Source organism: Columba livia, chromosome Z (assembly GCF_036013475.1).
Source record: "Columba livia isolate bColLiv1 breed racing homer chromosome Z, bColLiv1.pat.W.v2, whole genome shotgun sequence".
NCBI classification, from domain to species: domain Eukaryota; kingdom Metazoa; phylum Chordata; class Aves; order Columbiformes; family Columbidae; genus Columba; species Columba livia.
In genome coordinates this window covers 42,410,816-42,425,613 of record NC_088642.1, presented here as the reverse complement: position 1 = coordinate 42,425,613, position 14,798 = coordinate 42,410,816, and the positions used below count along the sequence as shown (strand labels likewise).

At 43.8% G+C, this 14,798-nt stretch overlaps 1 protein-coding gene across 2 annotated transcripts in view; it reads left to right on the top strand.

Annotated features, from left to right (window-relative positions):
• Positions 1 to 297: 297 nt before the first annotated feature.
• Positions 298 to 14,798, top strand: part of CPLX1 (complexin 1) — an 88,629-nt gene continuing 74,128 nt past the window's right edge. The window contains exons 1-2 of one of the 2 annotated variants that reach the window (XM_005508833.3): positions 298 to 987; positions 1,912 to 2,014. In XM_005508833.3, coding sequence (XP_005508890.2) covers positions 1,984 to 2,014 — 31 coding nt within the window. In that variant the 5' untranslated portion in view covers positions 298 to 987; positions 1,912 to 1,983. Of the gene's footprint in view, positions 988 to 1,106; positions 1,341 to 1,911; positions 2,015 to 14,798 lie in introns of those variants that run through there. The other variant, XM_021296367.2, reaches the window with a different exon arrangement.

Below are 14,798 nucleotides of genomic sequence, written 5' to 3'. Positions count from 1 at the left end.
TTCTGCTTTGCCATGTAGCACTTGCACCGCAAGCAGCTCCTCCCTCCTCATCTTCAGATGCTGTTCCAAATCGGGACTCAACAACGGATTGTTGCACTCGAGCCCTTCAACTGGCAACTGCAGGGAGGGGACATTCCCCTTCCCTCCCCTTCGTTCAGCCCCTCCAGCTTCCTTCTGGGCTGTAAACACCACTGGAGAGTGAGAGAACCGAGCTAAGCAGCTGCTGATCCTTATCCAGCCACATTAAAATCCGAGGTGAAGGAAGGAGGAGAAGGCTCTGCTCGCTCCCTATCTTCTCCATTGCCACTCCAACTCCTTCCAGGACCTAGGCGTGGGAGGAGATCTTCGGGAAGGACTCGGAACAGAGGAACACAGGACGTGGATAGCTCTCCCACCCTCTCCCTCTAGCAGGACGCCGTAATTGCAGCTATTTCCCCTGACACGCACACTGATTCCGGAGGAGATGCAAGGAAGCAATTGCAAAATTTAACAGCGGACTGACAACCTTCCCTCCTTCCTCCACGGCAAAGCGCAACGACACATGGCTGCTGCAGACAGACGGGGTTGGGATTGGGGGACATACATGCAAATAGACGCACCCCTTCGAGGGGCTGGGGCACGCTGTGGTCCTCCTCGGCAGCGAGCATCGCATCAAGGGGCGGGGGTGGCGCAGGGAATGGGCGGAGGAGCTGGAGGCAGGGCGAGGGAGAGAGCCCAGCTCCCGCAACGCGGGGAGGAGGAAGGAGGAACCGTGGCGGTGGGATGGTCCGGAAATCCTGTGATAAAAAGAGGGGCGCGGGGGAAAAGTAGGGAGCTCATTCTCTCTCCCCACCACCGCATCCGCAACTTTACCCGCAGCTGTCGGGCTTATGGGCTCCGGCTGGAGCCGCTAGGAGCGGAGCTGAGCGGTGTGGAGAGGAGCGGAGACGCCGCATTCACCTGCCGCCGGCCCGGCAGAGCTCAGCACAGCGCCCGCCGCCGAACGAGGTATCGGCGCCGGGGCGGGCGAGCTGTTCTGTGGCGACCGGCGTGCGGAAGGGCAATGAGGAGACGGCGGAGTGTGGGCATGCAGGGGTGGGGAAAGGCCTCGTCCTCCCACGTGCTGGTGGGCCGCGCAGCCTCACGGCACGGCTGTGACCCAAAACCGCAGCCGGTGCGGTGTGGGGGTGGCAGCCTGCCTCTGAGCCGAGCACATCCCTTGCCGAGGCCAGAGGGAGGCAGCAGCCTGCGCAGCGAGGCTGTTGTGCTGCACCTGTCGCCGGCCGCTCTCAACCTTGAGCCGTCCCGGCTCCTCCTGAGGAGGTGCAGCCCTTTCTGGCATCGCGCTGGGGGATTTCTGGGTGAGGTTTCTGAAGGGTTAAGTTGGGGGAGCCTGCAGTGCATCCGTGCTCTCCATCTCGCCGCTCGGGCTGCATCCACAACCGAGTCACCGAGCTTCTCTCACTTGCCCCCCTGGGCATCTGTGGAGCGCTTCACCTTCAAATGCCCCCACGGTGGTCACCGTTGGAGCTGCCACTCGGAACCTAGCCCTTCGAAAACCTAGAGGACCAAAAGCAGGCGAGGAAACAAGAAAGTTCAAAGGTTTAACGCTTTCTTGCCCATCTGCAGGAAACTGGGAGGAGGACTGCAGTACTCCTCCAGGCTCACTCCTGGCCACCTGCCCTGCCCAGGGGAACCACCATGTCCCCATAGCTGCCCCTCCTCCTGCCCGTTTTCTGCCCACCAACATTCATCTCTGCTGCCCGGGTGCCTTGTCCTGCAAAGCCAGGGTCTGCAGGGGTAGACGTTTGGAAACTTGCCTGCACTCAAACAATGGGAGGAAAGCTGTGGGGAGACAGCAGAGAAATGCCAGACATCAGCCTTTTCTCCTCCTAGAGACATTATTCCTCTTTTGGTTGTGCCTCTTTGCAGGCTGCCCTCTAAGGATTCCTGGTCTCTGTGCATGTGAGGTGTGAAGGTGGGCAGCACACTGAAGCCATCACGATGGATTTTGTTATGAAACAAGCTTTGGGAGGTAAGTACGCTTGGCACATGGGGGCCATGCATCCCTTACCCCTATTCTTTTGCGCCTGGCAAGAGAGGGGATGAGCTATGAACCTCTGGTAGGGTCTGCACCTGGAAGAGCTCTTTGGGGACCCAGGTGAGCATGCCTGTCACTGCTTCATGATCTCAGAGCCAATTGTTTGAAGAATCTGAGCAGGAGACAGCAGCAACAAGCAGAGACAAAGCTCCCATGTCAGGGGAGAGACCTTCCACACAGGGTGTGCAGATAATACCTTATCTGACATCCTACCTGCTGGCTGCACATTTTGCTGTGTAGTGCGCAGGTCTTGCTTTGCTTCATGCCATGCCACTGAGGCAGGTATTACAAAGGTTGCAGACAGGTTCAGCCAGAGTAAACCCAAAGAAAGAGTAGCATTATGTGTATGAGTCCCCTTTTCATCCTCTCTCCAAAATCTGGCCAGACCTTCATAAAAAAACAGGCATTGCAGAAATTTTTGTCCCTGATATTTGGAAAGTTGTTTCTAGTAGGGATATTGCTGCAATAAGCAGGGAAACACTAATAAAGTATCCCCTCCACACCCTACCTGGATTTCAGGCCAGATTTTTATATGGTTTCAGTATATTTCCTTCCATGTGTGATGAATTGTTTTAACCTAATGGCAGGAAACAGAAAAGGAAGTGGTGTCGGGGGAAGAAATTGAAAACAATGCAGAAGTATTTGGGAATGAGGTTCCTTTGTTCTGCCATGGTTATGCTGCCTTTCTGGGCTGCTTGGCCTGAGCATTCAGTCAAAACAAGACTGTCACTGAGATGATACTGAATGCTGGTTGCAGTTGGGAATTGGAATAGCTGGCCTCAGAGGAATCTAATGAAGTGGTTCTGATAATTCTCTATTGTACTGTATTTCATGTGTGCATTTTTCATTCATTTTCCTTTGAAGAAACTGTAGAGTCATGGTCATGTTTCATGCATGGTGTTACTAATGTCATATGTACCTTCAACGTTTACTGCAGAACTCTCTCCCATGGCATGAAAACGTGATTTCTGTCTTTGAAAGCAAAAGACCTGGTGTTGTGGGTTGGTTGTTTCCTTGTTTGTTTTTTTTTTTAAGAAAGGGAGCAAAATTCTCACAGTTAGAATAGAGCAAGCCACCCAGGTTTTAGTTGGAGTGTTTTGAATGGCAAGATCAAACTGAAGAAGAAAGGGTCTAGTTTGATTACATGAAGGTATCTATGTGAGATGATAACAGTTTGTATGATAAGAGTGTTATGTTTTATTGCTTTTCAGTGCCCGTTTTGAAGGAGAAATAGTTTTGAGAAGAGCAGATTTTGCACTGTTTGCTACAATGTGAATAAGGTTGCTTACACAGAAATGAACAAGTATCTGAAAACCAGACAAATAGCCACTGCAGCTGGAGATCTATGAATCCACTGAAGAGAAGTAACTGCTTAGAGACTGCAGTTAAAGGCAGGGGGAGGAGGTTTGCAGCAAAGGAGTAACAGCTGAGATGCCTGCCTTTTCTTGCAGCTTCATGACTAACCTGAGTTGGAAGCAATGTCTTCCCATACTTAACAGCATTTACTCTGGGTGGGTGGTCATGCTAACATAATGTTTCATTCCAGGGTCATGATTTGCATTACAATAGGAGTTGCTGAGAAGGCAAATTGAAAAAACATCTTTTGAAGAAGCCTGAGTTTCTGATGTCTGCCAAGATTCTGTCAAGGGCACCAGCTCTTCTGCCTGATGACTTAATATATCAACAAAATGCAGCTGGAACTTGTCCACTTAGTAAAGGAGAAGTCTCTGCAGAGTGATAAAATCCAATAAATGTTAATTCATTAAGCAGAGACCTATTTTTAAATTAGAAATAGTTTCAAAGAGGAAAAACAAGATCTCCCAGGGCAAATATAATTTGGAAATTAAAGGTGTTTGTGGAGACTTCTTTCCTACTGGAGTTAAAGGCCAAGCTGACACAAATGTGCAATCTGGCCACACTGATACAGAAAGCCAAGGACTAAGGGTTACAGTTTGTTTCCTTAATTATGGGGCCAGCACCCTTTTTATTTGCCATTTCTGACATGCAGAGGAAGATGTTCAAACTGAGCAAAGCAACAAACCTCTGGTAGATGACAGGTTTGCTTTGGCTGGAATATATGATGTGATCTGCTAGTTAGCTTTTTATTATCCCCACTTTCAGGGAGATCTTCCTTTGGATTTCATGTTTTTGATTTTAGTTTAATGTGGATTTTCCCGGATCACCTCTGAATTCATTTTACTGTCAGCTTAGGATTTTTTGAATGGTGCAGAGTTTCTTATCACACCCTCAAAATCTCTTCTGACACTCCTGGAAGAAAGAAAAAATACTGCAATTTTGTCAGCCAGGTCCCCTCCAGTTTACAAAGAATCAGACTTGATGCAGGTATTGCTTGCAGACCACCTACAGCTATAAAAGCTTAACCTTTTCCCTGTCTCGGCGGGGGGACACCTCACACAGGCTGAGGGCCAATTGAATTTCCTTGTTTCAGCATTATGGGCACAATATTTTTTCTTCCCAGCACGTAACACCTAAGTGAGGCTTAGGCCAAAGCTTATGGTAGCTTGGAACCTGGATTTGAGAACTGTTTGCAGGTGCGGTGCTTTTGTACTTTTTCCTGCTGGACAGGGCTGTGCAGGGCTCTGAAGCATATGAGGACTGTGGGACCAGGTTTCATCTATTGCAGTGACCAGAGGAGGGACTGAAAGGAAAAAAAAAATCTCTTTCCTACCTTCTTATCTTTTTGAGGAAAAGGAGGTCTCACACTCTGCTTAATTAATAGTGAGCAGTAGCCTTAGCAGAACACTCCTGTGGGAGTTTTCCTATTGCCTTTGAAAAAATCTTTGAAGACATTTAATTTGGCTCTGATGGCACAGGACAATCAGCTTTGTTATTCCTTTGGGTTTTTGCAGTTTGTGGGGAAGAGGACAGCAAGGTGCTTTAAAAGGCAGGTGAAGTAAGTTAGCAAGTAAGGAAGGGCAGTTATGTTGGACAGAGATTCTTTGTTTGGAAGTCTGTGTGACTAGAAGATACAGGCTTTGTGTTTGACAGGTTATTGTATTGCTGAAGGAGAATGTGTTCCTTCCCTGACTTCTTGTTAAAGATGGTCTGCAGAAGCCTGCTCTTTCTATGCAATGGAAGGTGTGCTGTGTTCTGCTGTGCTGCCAGCACTGGGCTTTTGCTGCTAGTGTTGGCAGCAGTGTCTTTGCCTCGTGATTTACAAGCTTGAAATGTGTCTTTGAAAATCCCTGCCCTCTTCAGAGTAAAATTCTTGATATTTTCATTAGCAGTGGGAACAATGGTCCAGGAAAATGCAGTATGAAATATTTACTTGGCCAATTTGCTTCTGTGGCCTTTTTTGTGCTTCTCAGACCTTTCAGCACCCTGAATGCAAGTCACTCCATTTACTGTCTGACAGTGACAGAAGCCGTGGAGATGAAATGCAGTTGCGATGCTGATGAGCTGTGTAGGGCAACAAGAAGAAAATAGCGAGAGGAAACCTAGAGGATTAAAATTGCTGTTTGTTCTTCCACAGAACTAACAGAGAGAGCAAAGGAATGTTTTGTATGTCTGACCCTGCCACACCAGCAGACATTGACATAGGTCTGTAGCCAGGGTGACTGGTCACTTTGCTGTTCCTGTGACAGTTCACTAAATGAAGGTAACCAAAGTAATTCCATGATTGCATTTTATGTTGTCAGTGCTCTTTACTAATCCAGGTGAGAGCTCCGGAGTGCTGGTTTTGTGACCAAGGCGTATGATTTCCCAGGAAAAAGCTGTAAGTGGAGAACATGAAATGGTCCCTGTAGTTATTTATTCATAGGTTTGCATGCAAGGGTGTATTAACACCTGACTCCCATGCCATACAACATTGTCTCACTTCCTCTGTCACTGGTGACTTGGACAGATATGGAAACTGGACTGAACTTAATAACAAACTTAATGACTGGCTGTCATCCTGATGCTGGGACACCTGAGGACCAAGAGTCTTAGGCATTTTCCTGACGAAAAAGAGAAGGGGAGAGCCGATGGGCAGGATTTGTCTGTGGTGGAATCATGATGTGGTTAAAAAGGTAGACACTTCTTACAGCAGAAGCTAGCGTTGTGTAGACCAAAACTCTGTGAAGATATGGATATACAGAACAGCCACAATAGCTCTATATAATATGGTGTTGTTCAGGGCCCTTTTGATGTGTTCCTTTTATTGGCACAAATAGGAGAAATGTCTAGCTCGGATGCCTGCCTTAAATCATGACTTTTCCTAATGTCATCCTGTGGATAAATTGTGTAACTTTTTTAATATATAATGATGCACATGGATGCTACTGTCTAAATTGCTTCCTCATGCTGCCAGTACCACTTGAATTCATTGTGTAGTGCAAGCAGGAGGAAGGGTACATTTGGTTTCTGGGTGGATATTTACTGGGCTATATTACAGGCATGTTTTTCTGTTTTATTGGCAGCAGCTTAGAGTGAGGACTGCTGGTTGGCATTCACTTCTTTCTGTCAAGATTAAGTGAAGACTTGTTTTCATTCATAAAGATTCTTAGAATACTGTAAGCAAAAGACAAATGCAACCAGACTGCCATCTGGAATATGTCAGCAGGAGGGACTGCCTGCTTTGTGTCCCTTACTGACAGCTTTGGTTCAGGTATACCACAAAACACAGTACAGAGGGACTCCCCTTCTTGAAAATAGCAGAGATTTAAACCCTCCTGAAAATAATGGTATTTAAGTCACTGTTTATAAGCTCTGAAAAAGCAGACTCTGTGCTAAGCTTACGTTAGTGAAGATGTGTGTATGAATGCCAGATAAGCCTGGAGGGAAGCTGTGCTAGTGTTGAACAACACCTTAGTAGTGGCCTTCTGTGTGGCTTACGAAGTTTATATTTTGCTGCTGCATTTGCTTCACTTCATTTCCTTGTAATGTGGGGATTAAGTCCTTGGTTTTTCCTGGAAAAGTCAGTGAGAGGCAAACCAGACCTGTACAGGCTGGAACAGGCAGTGATATAAACACAGTGGTTTCTTCTTTCTCCTATTCCAACTCAGTCTCTTGTTTCTCACATTCACAGTTCTCTGCTGAGCCTCTATCCTGCTCTAGAACCTCATGCATCAGCTAGACTGTGCTCCGCTGCTTATGCTAATTTATGAAGTCCCGAAGCAGGACAGAAACTGTACTACAGAACTACAAGTTGTTTTGCCAACAAGTAGTACTGGTGTTTACTTCTGGGGCCTGTAATCCTTGAAACCTGTGACATATGTGGTCTTTCACTTTGCAGTCAGGTATTTCCAAGTCACAAAAACTGGAGAATCTGAGATCAGACAGGAGGTTTCCAGCCCACTGTGTCTTGAGGTAGATGTTGAGGGCCCATCTATTGTGTGCAGTTCTAGGCCCCACAATTTAAAGAGGATGCTAAGGCACTTGAACACGTCCAGAGGAGGGCAACAAAGCTGGTGAAAGGCCTGGAAGGAATGTCCTATGAGGGATGGCTAAAGGTAGCATTCTGCCTCTGCAGGACCTCTTCTTGCCCACTGTAGAAGTTGCAACACAAATTGTTTAAGGCATAACCAAGGTCACATACTCTGTCCATCACAGGGCAGGCAGTCGGACTAGCTGATTGTTGTAGGTCCCTTGCACTGAACTATACTATTCTATACTGTTCTTAAATGAGTAAGAGTATAAGATGAATTCTGCAGCCTTATTTTGTAGTATGATTGTGTTTGTGATCTATTATCTTCTAGATCCTTTTTTCTTTCTTTGTCTCATGCTTTGAGTGTATACATTTTAATGGCATTTTGGAGATGAAGAGGTAACAATGATATCTGATGGACACATTTTTCAGGAATGGTTTTACAGGCTGCTTTTTTTTTATTTTCTAAAATGTATGGCTAGCAAAGGGATTTTCATAAAAAAAATGGATTAATTTGAATGCAATCATGATGTCTGTTGCTGAGACAAGGATAGAAAGAAAAATCCCACGTAGCTGCCTCACTGCTTTCAGAAAAACAAAACAACAGAAGTTCTATAGCTGTTCAAGGCTGATTACTCTATACCAGCCTTGGATCTTCTTTATTCATTTATTTGATACCAGATCCTCCAATAGCAACCTGTAGGGCTTAGTCTGTTCTTCAGGAATCCCCATTAAAACCAAGGAGCGAGATGTCTTCCAGGGAAGTAAATTGTTCACTGTGGAGACAATACCAGTGGAACAAACACAATAAGGGTCAGCTGATTTATTCCATTCATGATCCAAACCAGGAGGAGGATAACTGGCCAGGTCTTTTCTTCCTGTGATTTTCTTGGGAAACATTCCTTTTATATTTTCTTGCCTCTGTTGTACCTGTTGCTGTTAGAATCATACAAATGCTCTCACTTGTGTCTGAGATCTTACTTCTGGTTGTCTTATTTGTAAACTGGCACTGAGAGCAGAGTGTCCTTATTTAGTATCCTTGGAAGAAATGGGCAGCCTTCAGCCTGCTGATTGTAGAGATACTCCACAAATAGCTTAACTAACATTTCTCCTGCTGAGCATCTGCTTGCCAAGAGACTTCTTCGAGGGGCATGACATGGATAAGCAGGAAGTTTTCTCTCTGACAGGCAGGGAGAAATAAGGAAATTTCACATACATTAAGGAGTTTGTCTAGGATTCCTTCATGGCAGAACCAAAGATGTTTCTGTTGGATTCTCTGTCCACATAGAAGTAAGTTCTGTGTACTTTTCATTTTAACATCTGTTGCTGTATACCTGAATATTTCTTGCTTTTTATCTTTTTCTTCTTTCAGAACTGAAGTTGATCCTCATGGGGCAGAGAAAAGTGATGGTTTCTTGCCAGCTACATACTTCTGGCACAAATAGTTTCAGTGCTGAATTTTTGGCCTCTGTTGCATAGGATACCTTATCTACAGCAACATATGTGGAGCTCGGCAGGAGTTTAGTGCATGATGCATTACAGTTATTCAGACCTTCCTGGTGATGTGTAACTCCAAAAATATAAGTTACTTGGTCTTCCAAGTTCTCTTTCATTGGTGGGGCAGAGAACACTCTGCCTTAGCCTTGGATGCTCCTCTTTGGAAGTTCGCAACTCTGCACTGCTTTTGTATATTCATTCCATGTCCTGAAATCAAGTGCTTGCTCAAGTCTGGACAGAACCTTAAACATTTGTGGAAGTTATGGCTTTAAGAACTATGTTGGTTGCTGACTTATTTTTCACATACAGCTTGATTGTGAGAGCTTGGATATAGCCAGTTGTTTCTTGCAGGTTGGTTTTAGTGACTGGAGTGTGTGTCTCAAAGGATGTAGTGCTTTGCTGAGAAGGCTGAGAATTTATGCAGGTTACTGAGCAGGTGATCATGTGGTTTTCTAAAGGATAATAGCTGCAGTTACTGATATGGCAAAGGTTGATTTCTTGCCCCCCCTGCATCCTCCCACAGTTTTAAATGAACTGATTTTGAATTGGGCAGATGGCTGTCACTGACATTGCAGAAATGCATTAATACAAAAAATGAATTTAATCTGCTCACTTTGATGTACATATTTTTACAATTTGAGTTTGTCATTACTTACAAGAATGAAGCTGCTTACCAGCTGCTTATGGTTTTGCAGCATGAGTTGAGTCTTGTGGTTATTTGCAGTGATACAAACTTTGAAGGAATGTAAAACACGCAACATCAACAGAAATTTGGGATTCAAATGGCTGTGAATTATCTTCTGTGGAAAATAAGGGAAGAAATGAAGAAACACAAGTCTGGATGGTGGAGCTGTTTTGATAACTTTTGTCTCCTGAGAGAAAGGGAGCAATGAAGGGGAAGGCAAACAACAATTAAAGGTAAAAGGATGGCAAAGAAATGTGTGTCGATGCTTAGGCTGGCAGATAGCAAATCTCTCTGTGTCCCTGGATCCACCTGTTCTTTTTTTCGATGGTGAGCATAGGCAAAGCTGACCAGCGGAAAATAATTTTTAACTTTGTCTTTAAGTTAACTGAGGGGGAGATGGTTGTCTCAGCTGCTGGCCGTGTCTGTGGGAGAACTCTGGGTGTGCTTGGGAAGGTCACTTGCTCTCTTCCAGTCCCCTGGCATAGGAAGCAGTATGTGGCTCCATTGCCCCAAGAACCAGACAGTCAAGCGTGACTCAAGGGCACCTGAACACTGCCCTCCTCTTCATGAGAAGGGAATAGCATTCTTTTTTCCTTCTGGTACTCTTTCTTAGTGCTTGACAGAGCTGAACTTGCATAATAAATGGACTTGAAGTTTTGTCCTTGACTTGATATTGGCAGTGAAACTTTGTTGTTCATTCTGCTTCCCTCCCACTGTGTTATTGCATGCAGTGTGAGACTTTCTGCATTGTACCCTGAACTGGCAGAAACTGTGTGGGACTGCCTGGTCTCTGTTCCAGTACTTGTTGTAGGTGTAGCTGCTCATTAAATTCCTTGAAAATTCATGTGTTAATTAAAATTTTAATTTGCAAAAGGACATTGGAAAAGTTTACTAAGACATGTTTTTTTTTAAGAAAAGCTTTTAGACACACAGTTTGTACTTTCTTAGCAATCAAGGAGAGAAACACCCATCACAAACCTGAAACACTAAGACATCATACACAAACAGATGTATTTTTAATCTGTGTCAGGCATTTCTTTTATGCTGGAGTTAAGCATATACATCCCATTCTTCACTCAATGAGTGTGGCTCTTACTGAGTGAAAGATTTTGTTCTTTGTGAATGAAGAAATTTCTCTTTGCAGTTTCCTTCAGATTTATTTTTCCATTAAATAAAAAAATTGTTTTTAAAAGCACAAACAATCAAAATACAAACAAAAAAATGAGGAGAAAGAGAAAATATTCAGAGGTTTTGGTAACAGCCAACACATTGACATAGCTGCTTCTATGCACAGCTCTAGATGGGAATAAGATGGGAGAGTGCTTAGAAAAACACCAGTCTCCATTAGAAATAGAGAAGTATTTTTTTTTTAAATTTATTTTTAAACTTTTTTTTAACAAATATATCTTATATCGTTAAAGCTTTTCTTGTGACAGTTGCAATTTTCTCCTCTGGGTTTTACTTACTCACTGTTTAAATGTGAGCAGTTCCTGTTCTGTGTCAGCCAGCCTGCACAGTAACAGATTAAAAGGAGCATGAAAGAAGAATTCATAACTACACGGAGATGTGTTAAAATACTGAGGAAAAAGGTAAAAAAGGGACCTAACTCCTCTCTCTGAACATGTGATAGAAGTAAACATTGCAGTGAAGGCAGAGCTACTTAAAGTGAAGGACAATATTGTAAAAGAAAAATGTGAATAAATTGGCCATGCAAGTAATGAAGCAGAAGAGTGTTTCTGACTAGAGAAAGACAACAGAGGTGCCAGAGGAGGTTTCCACTGGAAGAAGTGAAAGCTGGGTGTAAGGGGGTTTTCAAATATTGCATCAGTGTAATTGTGCATGCCCAGAGAAATGGGGCCAGTGAGGCAGGAAATAACTTTCTATCCTGAGTACTTTGATAGGAAACAGACAACATCTTTGACTCTGTCCATAATAACAAAATCATCTTTAAAAGAGGCTTAGTTTTTACACTCGATTTTGATGTTGTTACAGTATGTCGTAGTCTCTGATGGGGCCCAGAGGTCTGGCCCACTTCAGCTGGAGCCAGCAGTGTGCCCCTCTGGGTGAGGTTGTCACAGAGCTATGGTTAATTTTCTCTTTTCTGAAAACTTTTTAGTACTGTTGTTTCTGTATGAGAGGAGAAGAGGTCTGCCAGCTATATCATCTCACTATTCCAAGGATGATCTGAAATGGACTATCAGAATCAAAGTTATGTTATTTCAAAGGACTTGGTGGATTTGCAAAGTAATTTCTAGAATAGCTGGTTGGGTTGCTGCTGAGTAAAGCAAGCTCACAGCGACACTGGATATTTTTCCAGCAGTGGTGTTTCAGCCAAAGCAGAGATTGAGTTTTATGTAAGAAGCATAGCTTGAAATTGCCTCCATGGTAACTTACCTGCAGTTCACATGGAAACAGCTGTTATCAATACTTTCTTTGTTCTATGCTACATTTGAGAAATATGTAATTTCAGAACTAGGTGCTTCCCGGGAATGTCCTCCCAGTTTTGAAGAGTTGTCTGAGAACAAACTATTCTGTCTTCCTCAGTAACAGTATTTACCATTGTGATAGCAGATTGTTAGACTCGTTTATACTCCTCACTTTATGCTCCTGCTCTCTACCCTGGCGATATCCTCGACTCATTCTTGCATTCCAGTATGACTTAGTTCTCTGCCTAGGTAGGCGCTTTAGGAGGATGCATCATGCTGGTTTAGCGCCCAGGAAAAGAAGCAGGTTTTATATCCAGGACAGAATATCTTGGGCTCAAATATATCTTGTATGGTTGTGCAGCTCTGTCCCCAGGGCTGATAGCTATCTACCTAAGTCTCCTTAAAATGACCTGACTACTTGAGGAGTGTTTGTGTTGTTAAAAATTAGTCCTAATTAAAAGACAGATATTGAGCTAATCTAGTCCAACAGATACAAGCTCTGGGCTTAATTCTGCACAGCGGAATCCTGAACCCTTATAGGCACTACTCTGATACAATATAATATAATTTACAAATTTCAGCTTTTCTAAATGTATTTTTTGACAGAGATTTGTCAGTCTGCTGCAGCTGAAGACCAACATTTCTACTTATTTCTTGCAGATGCAAGTAAAATAATAATAGGGTTTTTCTTCCCCTTCTCCTTAAAAACTCACAAAAATCTCCCCAAAATCTCACAGGCTTGAGTATTTCCTGTTTCCACACAGTCTGAAAAGTATGGGTCAGATCTTCCATGTCCGCTGGTGGATGTGCTTGGAAGAGGCATGTGTCACATTATTAGGGAAGGGCTATCTAACCCAGAGATTCTGTTAGTTACATGACATCTCAAACACACCCTAAGTGCCTCATGGATGCTTTGGAGTGAAGCAATTATCTATTGTGTTGTTTTAAGAACAGAGCAACCTAGATTATTTCTTCTTTTTTTTTTTTTTTTCCTTTTTTTGCCCACTTAATTGATTAAGCTGCAACGCTTTTATAACTGGTTATCTTACAGTTGGGAATAAAGCAGATGTAGAGAGACTGGAGGTTTGCCCCTCCCGCCCTTTTTCTTAGATGAGAAAAAGTTGTAAGAAGGATAAGGAAGAGAGGCTTTAAGTTGGAAAGGGTTTAAAGGCTTTACTAATGCTACTAATAAATAGAGAATATATACAAAATATACAGACCCCAATCTTGAATGTCCCAGGTAGCAGCGTTGAAACCCTCCTGTGGTGGGTGGAGCTGGCATGGCTCCAGCAGCTGCAGGGCAGGCACTCCAAAGTCCTGGGTGGGACTTTATAGCAAACTGGAAATTGGATACAGGCATGCAGAGCCTGGCCACAGATTGCAGGCACAGGTGGCAGGGTCCTCTTTAGATGCCGGCCATGGTCGAAGAGAGTGAGACCCTCATGATCTCCCTCTTATATAGGGTGTATGACGCTTATGGGATGGAATACTCAGTTGGTCAGCTTTAGTCACCTGTTCTGTCTGCCCCTCCTTACAAATATGCCCCAATCACAACAGATCATGTGAAATCTTATCAGGATTCTTGGCTGTCATAGCAATAAATCTAAACATGAGCTTCTTCAGCATTCCATTGCCACCCTTATGTGTCTTGGAGCATAGTGTCCAAGAAACATGCAGGCAAAAACTCAGAGAAATGCAGTTGCTTAGAAGGCACTTAGAAGAACTTAGCTGAAAGGAGAAATCACTAAAAGAGAACTGGTCTTGTTTTTAACAAAACCAGGACATCCAGTGGCAGTGTGGTTCATATTTTTTCTAAGTTAATAAATCAACCACATTGAGACTGTGCATTATTTATAATTTTAATGCACCTGCAAATTCTCTATCAAATCATCAGATGCATCAGGAGGGCAAATTAGTCATCCAGGTAAAGTTTGCAGAGGAGGTGACCAAACTCCAGCTGGAAACAACCCATCCTGCACAGTCTTTGGTGACAGAATTATCCTTTGGGTTAAGGACATGACAGCCAGGTCACATGTGCTCCATGCTAAATAATGTTGTATTTAATGGAAACAGACGTTATCTCAGTGTCATATTTGTTTCTTAATCTGTTTTCTTCTCTCACTTAAGGCTAAGGGAACAGAACAAAAGCAAATCTGTTCAGTGAAGGACAACCTGAAAAGCAAAATTCCTCTTCCCATAAAATTCAGGGAGGGAAAGGATCCAACTAGAACTCCTAATCCCTGAACACATGTACAGTCAAATTGCCCTCCTAGGTAAATATCTTTAGGCAGATATCTGTAGCAGGGATGAAGCCATGGATTGAACCCAGCACCAGATTTATGCATGGACTCCAAATGGTGGGAATACCTTTTTTTCTCTTTGGGCTGGGTGATTAGCACAGCTTCTTGCTGTAGTATCACATCACCTGCAGCTGAGCAGTGTGCATTCACACTGTTGACACCTGCACATTCAAGCATGACAACTTTCCCAAGTGAAAAAGCAGCTGTCATTTCCACAGAATCACAGAATCCACTGGGTTGGAAAAGACCTCAGAGATCATCAAGTCCAACCCTTGGTCCAACTCCAGTCTATTTACTAGATCATGGCACTAAGTGCCATGTTGAATCTCAGTTTAAAAACCTCCAGGGACGGTGAGTCCACAACCTCCCTGGGCAGGCCATTCCAATGCCTGACCACTCTCTCTGGAAAGAATTTCTTTCTAATATCCAGCCTAAATTTCCT